The sequence below is a fragment of the Delphinus delphis genome, chromosome 10 (assembly GCF_949987515.2).
Source record: "Delphinus delphis chromosome 10, mDelDel1.2, whole genome shotgun sequence".
Lineage (NCBI taxonomy): Eukaryota > Metazoa > Chordata > Mammalia > Artiodactyla > Delphinidae > Delphinus > Delphinus delphis.
The window spans coordinates 27,665,742-27,684,642 of NC_082692.2; the positions used below are offsets into that span (position 1 = coordinate 27,665,742).

An 18,901-nucleotide genomic window follows, 5' to 3' on the forward strand; every position below is an offset into this window, starting at 1 on the left:
ATTTCTTCAGTGATCACTTCATTATTAAGTAGTGTATTGTTTAGCCTCCATGTGTTTGTATTTTTTACAGATCTTTTCCTGTAATTGATATCTAGTCTCATGGCGTTGTGGTCAGAAAAGATACTTGATACAATTTCAATTTTCTTAAATTTACCAAGGCTTCATTTGTGACCCAAGATATGATCTATCCTGGAGAATGTTCCATGAGCACTTGAGAAAAATGTGTATTCTGTTGTTTTTGGATGGAATGTCCTATAAATATCAATTAAGTCCATCTTGTTTAATGTATCATTTAAAGCTTGTGTTTCCTTATTTATTTTCATTTTGGATGATCTGTCCAGTGGTGAAAGTGGGGTGTTTAAGTCCCCTACTATGAATGTATTACTGTCAATTTCCCCTTTTATGGCTGTTAGTATTTGCCTTATGTATTGAGGTGCTCCTATGTTGGGTGCATAAATATTTACAATCGTTATATCTTCTTCTTGGATCGATCCCTTGATCATTATGTAGTGTCCTTCTTTGTCTCTTTTAATAGTCCTTATTTTAAAGTCTGTTTTGTCTGATATGAGAATTGCTACTCCAGCTTTCTTTTGGTTTCCATTTGCATGGAATATCTTTTTCCATCCCCTTACTTTCAGTCTGTATGTGTCTCTAGGTCTGAAGTGGGTCTCTTGTAGACAGCATATATAAGGGTCTTGTTTTTGTATCCATTCAGCTAATCTGTGTCTTTTGGTGGGAGCATTTAGTCCATTTACATTTAAGGTAATTATCGATATGTATGTTTCTATTCCCATTTTCTAAATTGTTTTGGGTTTGTTATTATAGGTCTTTTCCTTCTCTTGTGTTTCTTGCCTAGAGAAGTTCCTTTAGCAGTTGTTGTAAGGCTGGTTTGGTGGTGCTGAACTCGCTGAGCTTTTGCTTGTCTGTAAAGGTTTTAATTTCTCCATCAAATCTGAATGAGATCCTTGCTGGGTAGAGTAGTCTTGGCTGCAGGTTTTTCTCCTTCATCACTTTCAATATGTCCTGCCAGTCCCTTCTGGCTTGTAGGGTTTCTGCTGAGAGATCAGCTGTTAACCTTATGGGGATTCCCTTATGTGTTATTTGTTGTTTTTCCCTTGCTGCTTTTAATATGCTTTCTTTGTATTTAATTTTTGACAGTTTGATTAATATGTGTCTTGGCGTATTTCTCCTTGTATTTATCCTGTATGGGACTCTCTGTGCTTCCTGGACTTGATTAACTATTTCCTTTCCCATATTAGGGAAGTTTTCAACTATAATCTCTTCAAATATTTTCTCAGTCCCTTTCTTTCTCTCTTCTTCTTCTGGAACCCCTATAATTCGAATGTTGGTGCGTTTAATGTTGTCCCAGAGGTCTCTGAGACTGTCCTCAGTTCTTTTCATTCTTTTTTCTTTATTCTGCTCTGCAGTACTTATTTCCACTATTTTATCTTCCAGGTCACTTATCCGTTCTGCCTCAGTTATTCTGCTATTGATCCCATCTAGAGTACTTTTAATTTCATTTATTGTGTTGTTCATCATTGCTTGTTTCATCTTTATTTCTTCTAGGTCCTTGTTAACTGTTTCTTGCATTTTGTCCATTCTATTTCCAAGATTTCGGATCATCCTTACTATCATTATTCTGAATTCTTTTTCAGGTAGACTGCCTATTTCCTCTTCATTTGTTAGGTCTGGTGGGTTTTTATCTTGCTCCTTTATCTGCTGTGTGTTTTTCTGTCTTCTCATTTTGCTTATCTTACTGTGTTTGGGGTCTCCTTTTTGCAGACTGCAGGTTCGTAGTTCCCGCTGTTTTTGATGTCTGTTTCCAGTGGCTAAAGTTGGTTCAGTGGGTTGTGTAGGCTTCCTGGTGGAGGGGACTAGTGCCTGTGTTGTGGTGGATGAGGCTGGATCTTGTCTCTCTAGTGGGCAGGTTCACGTCTGGTGGTGTGTTTTGGGGTGTCTGTGGCCTTATTATAATTTTAGGCAGCCTCTCTGCTAATGGGTGGGGTTGCGTTCCTGTTTTGCTAGTTGTTTGGCATAGGTTGTCCAGCACTGTGGCTTGCTGGTCGTTGAGTGAAGCTGGGTGCTGGTGTTAAGATGGAGGTCTCTGGGGGATTTTCGCCGTTTGATATTATGTGGAGCTGGGAGGTCTCTTGTTGACCAGTGTCCTGAAGTTGGCTGTCCTACCTCAGAGGCAGAGCCCTGACTCCTGGCTGGAGCACCAAGAGCTTTTCATCCACACGGCTCAGAATAAAAGGGAGAAAAAGTAGAGGGAATTAGTAGAAGTATGAGGAAAGAAAGAAGGAAAGGAGGGAGGGAAGGAAGAAAGAAAGAAAGAAGCAAAGAAGGAAAGAAGGCAAGAAGGAAAGCAAGGAGGGAGAGAGGAAGGAAGGAAGGAGGGAAAGAAGGAAAAAAGAAAGAAAAGATACAGTACAAATAAAATAAAGTATAATAAAGTTATTGAATTAAAAAGTTCTTTAGAAAAAAAAAAGGGACGGATAGAACCTTAGGACAAATGTTGGAAGCAAAGCTATACAGACAAAATCTTCCACAGAAACATACACATACACTGTCACTAAAAGAGGTAAAGGGGGAAAAATCATAAATCTTGCTGTCAGAGACCACCTCCTCAATTTGGGATGATTCGTTGTCTAAAGGAGGGAAGGAAGAAAGGAAAGAAAGAAGGTAAAGTATAATAACGTTATTAAAATTAAAATTGATTATTAAGAAAAAAATTTAAAAAAAAAACCATGGACGGATAGAACCCTAGGACAAATGGTGGAAGCAAGACTATACAGACAAGATCTCACACAAAAGCATACACATACACATTCAGAAAAAGAGGAAAAGGGAAAAAAATCATAGATCTTACTCCTAAAGTCCACTTCCTTAATTTGGGATGATTGGTTGTCTATTCAGGTATTCCACAGATGCAGGTATATCAAGTTGATTGTGGAGCTTTAATCCGCTGCTTCTGAGGCTGCTGGGAGAGATTTCCCTTTCTCTTCTTTGTTCTCACAGCTCACGGGGGCTCAGCTTTGGATTTGGCCCTGCCTCTGCGTGTAGGTCGCTGGAGGGCGTCTGTTTTTTGCTCAGACAGGACGGGGTTAAAGGAGCCGCTGATTCGGGGGCTCTGGCGCACTCAGGCCGGCGCGGAGGGAGGGGCACGGAGTGCGGGGCGGGCCTGCGGAGGCAAAGTCCAGCGTGACTTTGCACCAGCCTGAGGCCCGCCGTGCGTTCTCCCGGGGAAGTTGTCCCTGGATCCCGGGAACCTGGCAGTGGCGGGCTGCACACGTTCCGTGGAAGAAGGGTGTGGAGACTGACCTGTGCTCGCACACAGGCCCCTTGGTGGCGGCAGCAGCAGCCTTAGCGTCTCCCGCCCGTCTCTGGGGTCCGCGCTTTTAGCCGCAGCTCGCGCCCGTCTCTGAAGTTCCTTTAAGCAGCGCTCTTAAACCCCTCTCCTCGCGCACCAGGAAACAAAGAGGGAAGAAAAAGTCTCTTGCCTCTTCGGCAGGTGCAGACTTTTCCCCGGACTCCCTCCCGGCTAGTCGTGGTGCACCAACCCCTTCAGGCTATGTTCAAGCCGCCAACCCCAGTCCTCTCCCTGCGCTCCGTCCGAAACCGAAACCCGAGCCTCAGCTCGCAGCCCCGCCCGCCCCGGCGGGGGAGCAGACAAGCCTCTGGGGCTGGTGAGTGCCAGTCGGCACCGATCCTCTGTGCGGGAATCTCCCCGCTTTGCCCTCCGCCCCCGTTGCTGTGCTCTCCTCCGCGGCTTCGAAGCTCCCCCCCCCCCCCGCGCCTCCCGCAGTCTCCGCCCGCGAAGGGGCTTCCTAGTGTGTGGAAACTTTTCCTCCTTCACAGCTCCCTCCCACTGGTGCAGGTGCCGTCCCTATTCTTTTGTCTCTGTTTTTTCTTTTTTTTTTTTTTTTCTTTTGCCCTACCCAAGTACGTGGGGAGTTTCTTGCCTTTTGGGAGGTCCGAGGTCTTTTGCCAGCCTTCAGTAGGTGTTCTGTAGGAGTTGTTCCACGTGTAGACGTATTTCTGGTGTATCTGTGGGGAGGAAGGTGATCTCCGCGTCTTACTCTTCCGCCATCTTCCCGTCCCTCCACATACCTTCTTTGTGAATGCTTGGCAATTCACCATTGCTTTTACTTTGTGAGTCTCCCTCCTTCAGTGACCCATTTAAAAATGCAGTCATTTCTTGAAGAGGTGAAACAGCAAGTCTTCTATACATGATATGGATGATTTTGTTTGTTAGTTGGTACATGTGATAATGGAGACTTGAGTGCTTTGTAAAGGAGGGGACTCTAAGAAAACACAAAGAAATGCTAAGCAATCTCACCCTTCTTCAAAGTGTGTCTAAGGCTGGTCAGGCATAGCATCACTAGTAGAGCAACCTCTTCTTCCCTGAGAGCCTCATATCTGTGTGTGTTCAAAGAATCCCTCTTAACCCAGTGCCTGCTAGGGTTCTCTTCATTCTTCCCATCAAAGAGAGTCCTAAAGATAAAAGCAAGAGAGTAATTTAAACAACATGAACTGATTTTCCCATTTTTGAATCCTAAGGTCAAAAAATTTAACTGTTTAGGGCTTCCCTGGTGGCGCAGTGGTTGAGAGTCCGCCTGCTGATGCAAGGGACACGGGTTCGTGCCCCGGTCTGGGAAGATCCCATGTGCCACGGAGCGGCTGGGCCCGTGAGCCACGGCCACTGAGCCTGCGCGTCCGGAGCCTGTGCTCCACACGGGAGAGGCCACAACAGTGAGAGGCCTGCGTACTGCAAAAAAAATAAAATAAAATAAAAATACTCTCCTGAGTAAACATATTTTACAAGCACTATTCCAATCACACGAAATGAATCCCAACTCTCTAATCTTCACTTATTTCTTCAGCTCAAGATGCAACTATGCCTTTTGGATATCTCTTATGAAAATTCCCTAGATTCCTTAAACTCAACACCATCAGCATAATTCCTCCTTCTCTCGTTCTCACCCCCATAAACTGACTTCTCCTATATTGTTTATGATCATTGTTAGCATCACCTAAAGGACAGGACTACTTCCTTATCATCTCCATCTGTAAGTACATTTATTCCAGTTCATAAATACTTGGGATTGACGTGTACACACTGCTATATTTAAAAATGAATAACCGACAAGGACCTGCTGTATAACATAGGGAACTCTGCTCAATATTTTGTAACAACCTAATTGGGAAAAGAATTTGAAAAAGAATAGTGACATGTATATGTATAGCTAAAACAACACTTTGCTGTACACCTGAAACTAACACAACATTGTTAATCAACTATACTCCAATATAAAATAAAAAGTTCAAAAAAAAATACTACTTGAAACTGTTAATTTCAATTCTTGCCAACACAGACTTGCTCAAGCCCTCATGGTTAGCCCTTGCCTGTCCCATTTCCATGGCACGTACCCACAGTGATGTTTGCCTTTCAGGCTAGTCCCTACTCAAGTCACAGAAAGGCTCAGCGGGAGTCAAGTCAGTCACTATGGGCTAAGCACTAGGGGTGTGATGCTGAATGGAGGGAAATATAGTTTCTATAAATGTTGTAACTATTAAATACATATTTATTAGTATGACATGTGCTAAAATAGAAGAAATCTAGCTTCTAAATTTACCTTGAAGTAAGGGATTCCAGAAAGACTGCATTAAGAAAATGGCATTTAAACTAGGATCAGAGGAATGAGGAAAAGATAAGTAGGATGTTACCGTATAGTTGAAAAGGCGGGCAGGTTGAGAAGGAAAATTATTATGGATGTTTCTGGTAAATGTAGTAGGTAAATGTGTAAAGTCCTGAGGTGGAAAAGAGCAAAGACACAGTACAAGAAACAGAAAAAATTCAATGTGGTTGCCGAGGAAAGGAAGAGTAGTATAGAAACAATATGAAGGTGGAAGCCTGGGTGAGCCAAGGCCATGAATGGTTAAGGGAAATGTATGAGAATTTACTTTAAGAGAAAAAAGTACAGGAATCTAAGCAAAAGGGATCTTTGTGACTACTGTGTGGGGAATGGAAGATCAAGGGTATGTACTTCTAGATAAATCCAGAGGCTGTTGGAGAATTACAAATGAGAGATGACGTTACTTAGAGCAGATTCCTGCAATGGATATGAGAGGAACTGGATGGATGTTAGCTGCACATGGGTGGCAGAATCTACGGGAGTTGGGGTTGATGTTATGTGAAAATTAAGAGAAAATAGCACAGAAGTACCAATGGATAGTGCAATAGTCCCTCCTTCTCTCCACCAGGTAAAAGCCTAGCTTGCTCACACTAGGTTTCTAATGTTCCTCGGTGATCTATTTAAGATTTTAGAAAGCTATTCAAGTATCATTATTGGAGGTTGACTGTCAAACTCAACTTTGTGCGGAAAGTTCATTTAAAGTGACTTAAGAAAACTCCACCAACTTCCCCCGGGGAAGGGAAGACAACTGTGTCCCAGCTTCCCGAGCTTAGACAGCCTCACCCCGTAGGGGGTGGGGCAGTGGGAGGCTGCCACCTTCACCCCCGGCCCGAGTCACGGAGACAGTTGGGGTGAGGGTGAAGTCGACGAGGAGGAGGTATGCAACCGAGTGGCCCGTGACCTGCGGGCGGAGTTCTCGGCCGGGGCGTCATTGGAACCTAGAAAGGACTCGCTACTCCGGCCAGATGGGGACGGGTCTCCCGCCCTGCCCGATAAACGCAATGGCATTTTCTCGGCGGATGCGGGCGGCAGAGCCCAAGCCCGGCGCTGGCCGGTCCAGGTCCTCTCAGTTCTCTGTTCGCTGCTGTTTCCCATCCTCCTCGCCTTCCTTCTCGCCATCACCTACCTGATCGTAAAAGAGTTACATGCTGAAAATTTGAAGAACGAAGATGATGTACACACTGGACTGTTAGGATTCTGGACTCTACTTATAATATCCCTAACTGCTGGAATCTCCTGCTGCAGCTTTTCTTGGACAGTGACTTATTTTGATTCTTTTGAACGGTAAGGCCAGCAGGTCCGGGGAGGGGCCCAGGGAGCCAGACAGAACCCCCGCCAAAGTGGCTGATGCAACCAACACCTGACATTGCCACACCACTCGGCCCCGGTCTTCCCGCTTTCCGAGGGGCGGAACCAACGGCTCTGAGGCTGATGCAACCGACACCTGACATTGCCACAACACCCGAGAGATTAGCAAAAAAGGGCTGCTTCACACAGCAAGCACCTCCCCTGCGTCCGCCCCTATAAATTTTGTTCGTGCCTGCACCCGGTCGCGACTTCTCTGGCCCCTTTCTCTCGGACCAGTGAACCTCGTCCGGGAGCGTTCCCAAATAAAGCTTGTTTAAGCTCTCCTCCGTTTTTGGTGCCATTCCTTACATTTGGTGCCGAAACCCAGGAGGGGTACCCAGCCCCACAAATTACCGCGGGGCCACCCCTCCCGACCGGGGACCTCCGCTCACCCACCCGATCCGGCAGAAGCGGGGTAAGTCCCTCCTTCGTTCCCCTCGACCCCCAGGGTTCCTACCCACCGGACTCCCTGTCCTTAACCGTGGCCGCGTCAGGGACTCCTCCGTCTTCCCTCCGAGCCTCGGGCGATTGTGGAGACGTCCCAACAGCCTGACTGCTCTCCGATCCGCCGTGACCAGAGATTGAGACCAGAGACGTCTCTCTCTTTCTCTGTTCACCCGGGGACAGACGGAGGTCATGGGGACTTCAGAATCCAAACCAGATCCTAAGACACTCCTGGGGCGTCTCCTGGCCAACTTTACAAAACTCGGCTTTTCTCAAGACCTCCGCCGCAGGCGGCTCATATTCTATTCCACCGAGCCCTGGCCACAGTACCCTCTAGACAATTAATCTAAATGGCCTCCTGAATGGACTTTCGATTTCAACATTCTCCGCGATTTAGATAACTACTGCCGCAGGACGGGTAAATGGTCCGAGGTTCCCTACGTCCAGGCCTTCTGGTATTTACGCTCCCGCCCTTCCCTCTGCGTCGATTGTTCCACTTCCCAGATCCTTCTTGCCTAACAGACATCTCCTACATCCAAGCCCCTAATTTCCTTTGACGATGACCCCTCTCCACTCACCGACCCACCCGAATCTCTCGCCTCTCCCCCCTCCAGAGCTCCTCTCCAACCCCCACCCGACCCTGGACCGGCCCCTCTCCCTCCTGAGCCCACCTCAGCGCCCCCCACCACTCCCCCGCTTCCCCCGGCAACCTCCCCCTTGGCCCCCCCTTCCCCCGCTTCTTCTCCCTCCGTCTCTCTCTCATCACCCCTCTCCTCGCCAGTCAGCTCACACACCCGCTCTCACCGCCACGACTCCCAGGACCCAAACCTTCTCTGTCCCATAAGAGAGGTGGCCAGAGCGGAAGGATTAGTTAGAGTTCATGTTCCCTTTTCCCTCCAAGATCTCTCTCAAATAGAAAAGCTATTAGGCTCCTTTTCTGCCAGCTCCTCCCGCTACATCAAAGAATTTCGCTACCTCTCTCAAGCTTACGATCTAACCTGGCACGACATCTTTGTGATCCTATCTTCTACTCTGACCCCCGACGCGAGGGAAAGAATTCAAACTGCTGCCCGAAACCACGCAGATCAGGTCCACCTCACTGATAACTCTGTGCCCGTCGGAGCCACTGCCGTTCCTGGCACCGATCCGGGCTGGAGTTATCAGGACGGCCAAGACGGTCGCCGCAAAAGCGATCTAATGATCCAAAGCCTCTTGGCTGGTATGCAGGCTGCCTCCCGCAAGATTGTCAACTTCGAAAAGCTAAAAGAGATAACCCAAGAGCCCAGCTCCCGCAAGATTGTCAACTTCGAAAAGCTAAAAGAGATAACCCAAGAGCCCAGTGAAAATCCAGCCGTTTTTCTCAACCGCCTTACAGAGGCCCTTACTCTATACACGCGCTTGGACCCTGACACCCCGGCAGGCGCAACGGTCTTGGCCACCCACTTTATCACCCAGTCAGCCCCTGATATCAGGAAAAAACTTAAGCGGGCAGAGGACGCCCCCCAGACTCCCATCCGAGACCTGGTAAAAATGGCCTTTAAAGTCTACAATGCCCGTGAGGATTTGGCAGAATCCAGCCGACAGGCTCGGATGCACCAAAAGGTGGCCCTCCAGACCCAAGCCCTCGTAGCCGCCCTGCGGCCGCCATCTCCCATGGGCAACATCCATGGGACCTGCCGCAGGCAACCCCACCAGGGGCCTGCTTCAAGTGCGGAAAAGAGGGCACTGGGCTCGCCAATGTCCCAATCCCCGGCCTCCTTCCAAGCCCTGCCCTGGCTGCGGGCTAACAGGCCATTGGAAAAGTGACTGCCCTATGGCCGGCCCTCCCTCAGCGCCTCCACGTGGAGGGCGGACCGACCCGACGGCTCCACCACTCGAACTCCTGGGACTGGCTGACGACTGACAACACCCGGACTCGAAGACCCCCATCACCCTCGCCGAGCCCAGGGTGACGCTACAGGTAGCGGGTAAGTCCATCTCATTCCTGGTGGACACGGGGGCTACCTATTCGGTCTTGCCTACATATTCCGGGCCAGTTTTTCCTTCCCAGATCTCGGTTATGGGCATCGACGGTAAGCCGTCCTTCCCGCTCCAGACCAGCCCCCTCTCATGTTACATCGAGAGGCTCCCTTTTACTCATTCTTTCTTGGTCATACCGTCCTGCCCAGTTCCTCTGCTAGGTCGTGATGATCTCTTCCAATTAGGGGCCTCTCTCCAACTGGCCAGACTTGATCCCAAGGCCCCCTCCTCTCAACTCCTGCTCCCCCTCCTCGGTCTGGCAGCGGAGCCCTCTCCCTCCTCTCTTCCTCCTCCCATTTCCCCCAACCGGATAGACCCCCAGGTCTGGGATACATGGAGACCCATAATAGTGACACACCACCCCCCTGTCCTAATCCGTCTTAAAGACCCCTCCAAGTTTCCATCCAGGCCCCAATTCCCCATCTCTGAAACTCATCTAAGGGGCTTACAACCTATTATCACCAGACTCTTAGACCAGGGGCTCCTCGTCCCCACGGACTCTCCCTGCAACACCCCATCCTGCCTGTCCGCAAGGCCTCAGGAGATTACCGCCTGGTCCAGGACCTCCGACTGATCAATGAGGCGATAATTCCCCTCCACCCAGTCGTGCCAAACCCGTACACTTTGCTCTCCCATATCCCCCGTCCACCACACATTGTACGGTCCTCCATCTCAAAGACGCCTTCTTTTCTATCCCCCTACACCCTGATTCCTACTTCCTTTTTGCTTTCACCTGGACAGATCCGGATACCCAGGCTTCCCGCCAGCTTACCTGGACGGTTCTTCCCCAGGGCTTCCACGATAGCCCCACCTCTTTGGCCAGGCTCTGGCACGGGACCTCGCTTCCTGCCCTCTCACCTCCAGTATAGTCCTCCAGTACGTGGATGACCTCCTCCTCTGTAGCCCATCTCTCAGCCTCTCAAAACAGCACACTGCTGACCTCCTCAATTATCTCGGCTCTCGCAGCTATCGGGTCTCTCCAGCCAAGGCCCAACTGTCTACACCCTCGGTAACCTACCTGGGAATCCACCTTACCCCCACAGCAAACAGCCTGACAGCCGACCGCACCCAGGCCATCCACGACCTCCAACCTCCAGAGACAGCTGACCAGATTCTCTCCTTTCTGGGCCTGATAGGACTTGTCCGACACTGGATACCTAACTTTGCTCTTCTTGCTAAACACCTATATTTGGTTGCTAAAGAAACCCCCCAAGGACCCCTTACTTCTCCCTCCACTGTTTGACGGGCCTTTCTCACCCTCAGAGATTTAGAAAAAAAGAACCTCACAATTTGCTATGGCAGCCGCCCAAACTTAACGATGCACTCCCTTGCAACTCATCTCTCCCCGTAACTACGCCAATGCGGGCCCCACCAGGCTTGTTCTTTTGGTGTAATGGCTCCCTTACAAAAGAGGTCAATTCTTCCTCCCCCTTCCCATGTATCCCCGTCACCCTTGTTCCACAACTCATGTGGCCAAGCCGAATTTCTCTCACTTACCACACAACTTTTTGGCCGAGAAAAAAGGGCCATCTTTCTCCCTATGGTCGCAGGCATTTCCCTCGCCTCCTCTCTCGTCGCTGCGGGCATCGGGGGAGGAGCCCTAACACAGTGTCTCAACATCCCGCGACCTAGAACAGAAACTCCAGCTAGCCATCGAGGCCTCTGCCACCTCCATCACCTCCCTCCAGCACCCGAGTTGGCCTCCAAAATCGACGCGCCCTGGACCTTCTGACAGCCGACAAAGGAGGTACCTGCCTCTTCCTACAGGAAGAGTGCTGCTACTACATCGAGACAGGGGTCGTTGAAGACAACATGGATGCTCTCCGGCGCTTAAAAGAACTCCAACGCAGGCAGCGACAATCCACCTCCCCCATCCCCGATTGGTGGCGGTCCACCCTCTATACCTGGCTAACACCAACCCTAGGCCCCTTAATCCTTATCTGCATCCTATTCATGCTTGCCCCCTGTTTCCTCAGGTTTCTCCGCAGCTGCATACAAGAAGTCTCTCGGGTGGCGGTAAATCAGATGCTCCTCCACCCATATACCTTACTACCCACAGAACCCCCCGCGGCCGTCCTCCCCTAACCTGCGGACCGCTGGCCGCCCGACTCCCTTCCGGCGCCCCCGTACAGCAGGAGGTAGCCAGAGACCAAACGTCGCCCCATTAACACCAAAGAAGTCAGGATGTAAGGCCAGCAGGTCCGGGGAAGGGCCCAGGGAGCCAGACGGAATCCCTGCCAAAGTGGCTGATGCAACCAACACCTGACATTGCCACACCACTCGGCCCCGGTCTTCCCGCTTCCCGAGGGGCGGAACCAACGGCTCTGAGGCTGATGCAACCGACACCCGACATTGCCACAACACCCGAGAGATTAGCAAAAAAGGGCTGCTTCACACAGCAAGCACCTCCCCTGCGTCCGCCCCTATAAATTTTGTTCGTGCCTGCACCCGGTCGCGACTTCTCTGGCCCCTTTCTCTCGGACCAGTGAACCTTGCCCGGGAGCGTTCCCAAATAAAGCCTGTTTAAGCTCTCCTCCGTTTTTGGTGCCGTTTCTTACATGAACCAGGAATGTTTCCTCCTACTCCTCTTTCACCTGCCAGGTTCAAGAAACTGACTGGACATTCTTTCCACGTGAGCTATAGTGGGGCAATTTTGAACGGCATTGTAACTGCTCTTACTGTAGCTCGGTGCCTCCTGTAAACCCACACAGAAGCAATATTCTTGACAAAACTTAATCATGATGGCTTTGTAATTACAGGGAAGAACACCATTGCCTACTCAGAAGACCAAGAAACCTGCTGCTCATTATGTGGTTCAGATACGTGTCATATCATCATCACTATGGAGGACCTCCTAAGCATCGTTCTAGAGCCTAGGCATTGGGAATATCTAAGTATTAAGTTTGAAGTAATGCTTAAAATTGTAAGATGTTTACCTCATCTTTTTACTTTTGTGTGCACTGTCCTTATAAGTTGTAGAAAACATTTTAATGGAACTCAAACTCTTAAACTTGGATGCAGAACATCCTGTATCAATGCCTGCCTTTCCATGTATATGTATATACTACAGGTTTTGCTAAGAAATACTGATAGTACTGTTTGCGATAGAAATAGTTCTTATTTATTCATTATATTAGGAAAGCAAACAATGCCTACTACTTAGACATTTTACAGAAGCTACTTTTAAATCAGAATATTTAGTTTTCGATATATAGAAGGTGCATTTATATTTTTTAATGGGCTATGGTTCTTTATGTGTTGTTTTACATATTTTCCTACTATATCTTGAATTTGTATGTTTTTAAGTTGTTACATCTAGGCAAATGTAAATATTTTTTTAGCTCGTGCAAACCTTAATACTTACCATTTTTAATAAGTATTTTGTCTTTTAAGAAAAGCACACTGGCCTGAGTTTAAAACTAAGTAAACTCATTTTTAAAAAAAAAACTGAAAAAAGTTTAAGCCATGAAAATATTCAGGAAATTTAAAGCTATTCACTATTTCCATTTTCACAATTCCAGATATTTATCATGGTGTATATATGATTACTTCAACAAAACTGATATTATCTTGTTTTTAATAAATATAAACCTGAAGTTTTTATGTTTAGAAATGCTTGAACTAGTTTGTTTTTAATCTCCAAAATTTGGTTACCAAAATAGAAAAGGTATTTTGATACAGTGTGTACATGTATAATTTTTTAATGTATAGTTTCCTTATTTTCCTATTTAAATGTTCTTTTGTAATTGTGCTGTTTTGTTTTTTCATAGTAATTAAGCCTTAACTGTTCCCACTTCCTTTCTAAATACCTGTTTAGAACAGTCACTTCAATTTTAGAAAGATGGACTATTTTAAATACTGTTTTCCCTGGCCACGGAAAAACCTACATTAGGATAGCACTGTGTAGCAAAAACACAATGCTTATTCAGGCCAAATGGGAAATGAGTATCTGCAGCGTGTTCCTGTTATCTGCTGATTGTTGTTACTAAGTAAATGATTTAATAATAATGTTTCAATAAATAAATAAAGTGACTTCATAACGAAGTCATGAATACTAATCTTAACCCAAACCCAAAAGATGATCCCAACTCACAACTTCAGCCTACTTCCCTCACAGTTCCTACCAGAGCTGTAGTTCAGGTTTGGGCTTTCTTTTTTTGCTATTTCTAAAATCACCTTGCGTGAGTTTTGGTAATTAACAATCAACACTTACCCGTTTTCTAAAATTACTACTGAACTGTAGTTTTCATGTCCTAGAACTTTAGAACAATTTTTCTCCCCTTACTGACAATTTTGGTTTCTGATTTCAGAATCCAGACAGACTCTGGATTTATCATACTCCTTTGTTTTCAAGTTTGAACCATGGATATTCACATGTTCTAAATGCCAAGGTGAATTTTCTGGAGCCCCTTTTCTCTTTGTTTCGTTTGGCCAGCAGTACAGAATTTGTGGCATTTGTTATCCCTGATTTGCTATATTGTAATTGTTGTTTGCTTCTTCTTGCCTTAATATCAATAGTTTCCTACAAAAGTGTCACTGCACAACTTCACCAGGCTTATCTTTAGAAAAGAAAATTTCTAAAGTCACTCTCATTCTTATGCATGCTGATTTCTCATTTGTAGAGAATACTTATCCTGTCCAGTTTCACAGTGGTCTAGTCTTCCTAATATTAACATCAACACCTCACATCTGGTGACATTCATAGATCCAAAACTGTGCTTGCTGAGTTATATTTTTAAAAATATTCTTTGTTATTTTTAGTCCATAAAATTCCTCATTCTTCAGACCACATGATGATTGTTATTTCTTTTATGAGGGCTTTTCTACTTCCCCATCTTTGGATTTGTTTATTCCACAATATACAATAAAACACTGTTAAGCCAGTTTTCACAGCTTTCTAGATGAAATAATGCGTGGATTATAGTCTCTATCGTTATAGCATGGAAAAATACTTCTGATTATGTCCTGCATCCTAAAATGGAAATTTTCTCATTGTAGCATCAAAAATAGTACACCCACATGAGAAATCTTTAAAAAAAATACTTGATGATTAAAAATTCATTACATTTATGGGACCCTCAGAAAATCTTGAGTAACTAAAACTCCAGTATACAAAACCTTAGTAAATTTCTATAGCATATGTATTTATTTTGAAGCATAGCTATACACTGCCACCTATGTGCTACCCTACCAACATGTCCGTACATCATTTTGGACTAGAAAAATAATTACTTTCAGAGTTATTTCCTTATGTGTTATTCTCTGACACAAAACTGCACACTTCTTTGGGATAGAAATCATGTCTAAATCATTTTACTATTCCTCCATATTTGGCTATTAAGTGGTCACTGAATAAATTAATAAACTCCCTGCAATATTCATCATAAAGTTATAATCTTAACCAAAAAAAGCATTGTATAGGCATATATCTTTGCTTTATAAAATGTCTCTAGTTGGGAAACTCCTAATAAGTATGTTAAGCTATACACTTATACCAAATTTTGAAAAATTGGCTCTGCAATGGTCTGGTACAGATATTTGTGAGATATATCACCCTTTCTATATTTGGGTTGGGGAGGAGAATTGTAGAAGGAAGGGTGACATTTCTAGAATATATTTTTCCTTCAACCAACAAATTTCATCCATTTTGATAGAAAAGACATCATTTTTAACCTATCATTTCAGAATCTCTTCTAAAGCAATTCTATGACTCAACCTTAGGTTCCAATACTACCAACATGGGTCAAATAGAAAGAAGTTGTAGTTACCAGCTTTCCCGTACCTCAGTATCACTCGTGGACTGTGGCTAAGTCTACAGAGAGTCATTAGAATTTCCTCTCTAGACAAAAATTGTGAAAAATCATGATGACACAATCAAAACATAATTATTTTATATTATCATGTGCATTCTCATTGAGATTCCAAGAATTGCAATACCTCCTCTTTAAGATTTCCAACGTTTTCATGTACTCACTTTTCATTATAAGTGAAGTATGGATTCAATAGAAATAATTAGAACTTTACCAGATTATGGGTATATCTGTGGACATATCACTAGCTCATAGTCACAACCAAGACTGCATGGAAATATGTAAACCATAATTCAAAAAGAGTCATGTACCAATATGTTCATTGCAGCTCTATTTACAATAGCCAGGACATGGAAGCAACCGAAGTGTCCATCAACAGATGAATGGATAAAGAAGATGTGGCACATGTATACAATGGAATATTACTCAGCCATAAAAAGAAACGAAATTGAGTTATTCGTAGTGAGGTGAATGGACCTAGAGTCTGTCATACAGAGTGAAGTAAGTCAGAAAGAGAAAAACAAATACCATATGCTAACACATATATGTGGAATTTAAGGGGGAAAAAAAAGTCATGAAGAACCTAGGGGTAAGATGGGAATAAAGACACAGACCTAATAGAGAATGGGCTTGAGGATATGGGGAGGGGGAAGGGTAAGCTGTGACAAAGTGAGAGAGTGGCATGGTCATATATACACTACCAAAGGTAAAATAGCTAGCTAGTGGGAAGCAGCCGCATAGCACAGGGAGATCAGCTCGGTGCTTTGTGACCACCTAGAGGGGTGGGATAGGGAGGGTGGGAGGGAGGGAGACGCAAGAGGGAAGACATATGGGAACATATGTATAACTGATTCACTTTGTTATAAAGCAGAAAATAACACACCACTGTAAAGCAATTATACTCCAATAAAGATGTTAAAAAAAAAAAAGGAATCTCAGAAAGATATGAGATTTACCCATGGAACCAGAACTCTCCTATTCTTCTTCCAAGTCAGGCTGTCATTTTCCCTCTTTACATCTGTGCTTCTTGTGCTGTCTCAGAAAGCTGAGTACCAGGTATAGCCACCTCCTGCAAGAGTTTTCCTTGAGCCCTCAGGGGACTGAATCTGCCATCTGTCCTGTAGGGAAGTAATTGGAATCTCTCCCTCTCTCCCTCACTCTTGTGCTTTCTTCCCTATATCCTTTCTTGTGCACTGGTCTGAAGCAGTGCTGATTCAGGCCCCAGGTAACATAGCTGAACATCAGTCTGTAATCAACGTATTTCCACAGCTACGTATTTCTTGCCCTCTCATAAGGTCTTAAAAAGAACTCATCATACTGATTGGCAGTTTAAAATCACCAAGCCATTTCTCCCTAGGGACATGGCTGTATTCATACTTAAACCTAAATACAATGCTCGTAGGTATAATGTCTACATCACTAAATATGTGGGTTAACTAGAATAATATATGCTGTACCATTTATATAAATTTCAAAAGCAGGCAAAGCTGATCTATGTTGTTAGAAATCAGAATGTGGTTACTCCTGGGGTGTTGAGGAATAATGCTTGGCAGAGATATGAGTAGTGTTGATAACGTTGTTTCTGGATCTGGGTAAGTGGCTATATAGGTGTGTTCAGTCTGTGAAAACTGAATTGTATAAATCTATTATATATGTACTTTTTGTGTATACATGTTAATAAAATGTTTTAGAAAGATACAAAAATATACAGAATAAAATAGGAAAGTTCTCTTTTATCAGACATATCTTAAACCCACTCTTCTCTCCAGAGCAAACTGATAAAATAATTTTTTCATATACTTCCAGACCTTCTTTTTCTATGCACACACATAAAAATATGCATGTACCTATATTAAATATCCATATAACCCTGACATATGCAAATGAGAACTTGCAGTGGGCTCATCAAAGACAACGTGCAGGGCTTCCCTGGTGGCGCAGTGGTTGAGAATCTGCCTGCTAATGCAGGGGACACGGGTTCGAGCCCTGGTCTGGGAAGATCCCACATGCCACGGAGCAACTAGGCCCGTGAGCCACAACTACTGAGCCTGCGCGTCTGGAGCTTGTGCTCTGCAACAAGAGAGGCCGTGATAGTGAGAGGCCCGTGCACCGCGATGAAGAGTGGCCCCCACTTGCCACAACTAGAGAAAGCCTTCGCACTGAAACGAAGACCCAACACAGCAGAAATAAATAAATAAATTACGAAAACTCCTATCCCCAACATCTAAAAAAAAAAAAGCGCTGGGTATTTATAAAAAAAAAAGACAACGTGCATGTATCTTTCAACTTTGCAGTCAGCAATTTCATGTTGGTACCTTGAAATTGGCCATGTAGGAATATTTATAATACAGAAATTAGGCAGTGCCACAAACCAGAGGGTTGTGGGTTTTTTTTTTCTGAAAGCAGAGTTATGACTTCTAAATTTTTGCTCTTTGAAAGGATGGTGCTCTAAACTTAATAACATACAGATTGAATATATTGCTTCAATGTTTCCTGTTATCCAAAGTTGCCAGTGAAAATTCTGAGGTTCAAACAATTCTTAGTATTTGTAGAAAAAAATTATTTTGCTCACTCTCTTGCCGTCTCTGACATTAAATTTTTCTTATATCCTTGGGGTTTGGGGAATTTTACTACGTCTCTCTTGGTGAGATCCAACTTCTTGTAGAATAAGCTCGGGTAAGCACCCTGATGAGGGGTTGTTTAAATTAGGTTTCCTACTGCCCAGGAACCACAAGAGGTGACAGTCTACATAGTTAATTTCTATACCCACCTCTTCTCCCAAAGACAAATACACCCTAAGTATCTTGAACATCCCTAGGAGAAGTGGACTTATTTGCCTTAGAGGACTGGGATTATATAATAGCCAAGATTGGGAAGAGTGAGCACTGCCATAAAAGCAGTCAGAGCACAGATTTTACATTCATAGAAACATGGGTTAAAATTGTGGCACTACCATTTATTAGTGTATTTAACTTTGGTCAAATATAATTTCTTTGAACTTCATTGCCTCAATTAAGAAATGAGGAAGTGTGTTTATATGTTTTGGTTTTGTTATTGAGGATCAAATAATGTTCTATATATAAAGAAACTATCTTAGTGCTCAGAACAGAATAGGCACGAAAAATATGTTAGTTTCTTTTAATTTATTCACTTTAGTACCCAAAACATTGTCCTACATGCCACTGAGGGCTAAAGATCAAACTCTGACCTTTCTTTTCTTCTCCATACTCTCAATTCACTCACAACTGTTTGGAACAAGGGATACTCTATAGCAGAGGAGTGCTTTACTCTGCTATTTACTTGCTCCTATTAACTAACTGCTCTGTTATCTGAAAAAGGTCAGACCTGTCTTCGTTATCCCAGGTTCCTTATCTCTAAAATGAGAGGGTCATTTGGATAAACTCTAGTATTTACCAACCTAGAATTCTATGACATTAAGATCTGCCCATCTGCCCATGTAAGGGCAAGAGTTGAGAGTAAAGGTACAGATGTGCAGGGGTTTAAACTGAAGTGGGAAGCCCATCCTTTTCCAAAACAAGGTAGGATAACCACCAAACAGAGTGGGTGGTAACAATGAGGTAGAGA

General features: G+C 44.8%; 1 protein-coding gene across 1 annotated transcript; it reads left to right on the plus strand.

Moving 5' to 3' along the window:
• Positions 1–6,090: 6,090 nt before the first annotated feature.
• Positions 6,091–12,207, plus strand: LOC132431877 (ADP-ribosylation factor-like protein 6-interacting protein 6). Its single transcript, XM_060021623.1, has 3 exons — positions 6,091–6,144; positions 6,487–6,887; positions 12,072–12,207. The coding sequence occupies exons 1-3, from the start codon at positions 6,091–6,093 to the stop codon at positions 12,205–12,207; spliced, it is 591 nt and encodes a 196-aa protein (XP_059877606.1).
• Positions 12,208–18,901: the final 6,694 nt, after the last annotated feature.

Excerpts from the sequence above, each read along its gene's own strand:
- LOC132431877 (XM_060021623.1), top strand. The coding sequence starts at position 6,091 with ATGACGTTACTTAGAGCAGATTCCTGCAATGGATATGAGAGGAACTGG. Across the intron at positions 6,145-6,486 it reads ATGAGAGGAACTGGATGGAT|GGGGTGGGGCAGTGGGAGGC; the intron begins GTTAGCTGCACA and ends CTCACCCCGTAG. Across the intron at positions 6,888-12,071 it reads GATGTACACACTGGACTGTT|AGGAATGTTTCCTCCTACTC; the intron begins AGGATTCTGGAC and ends CTTACATGAACC.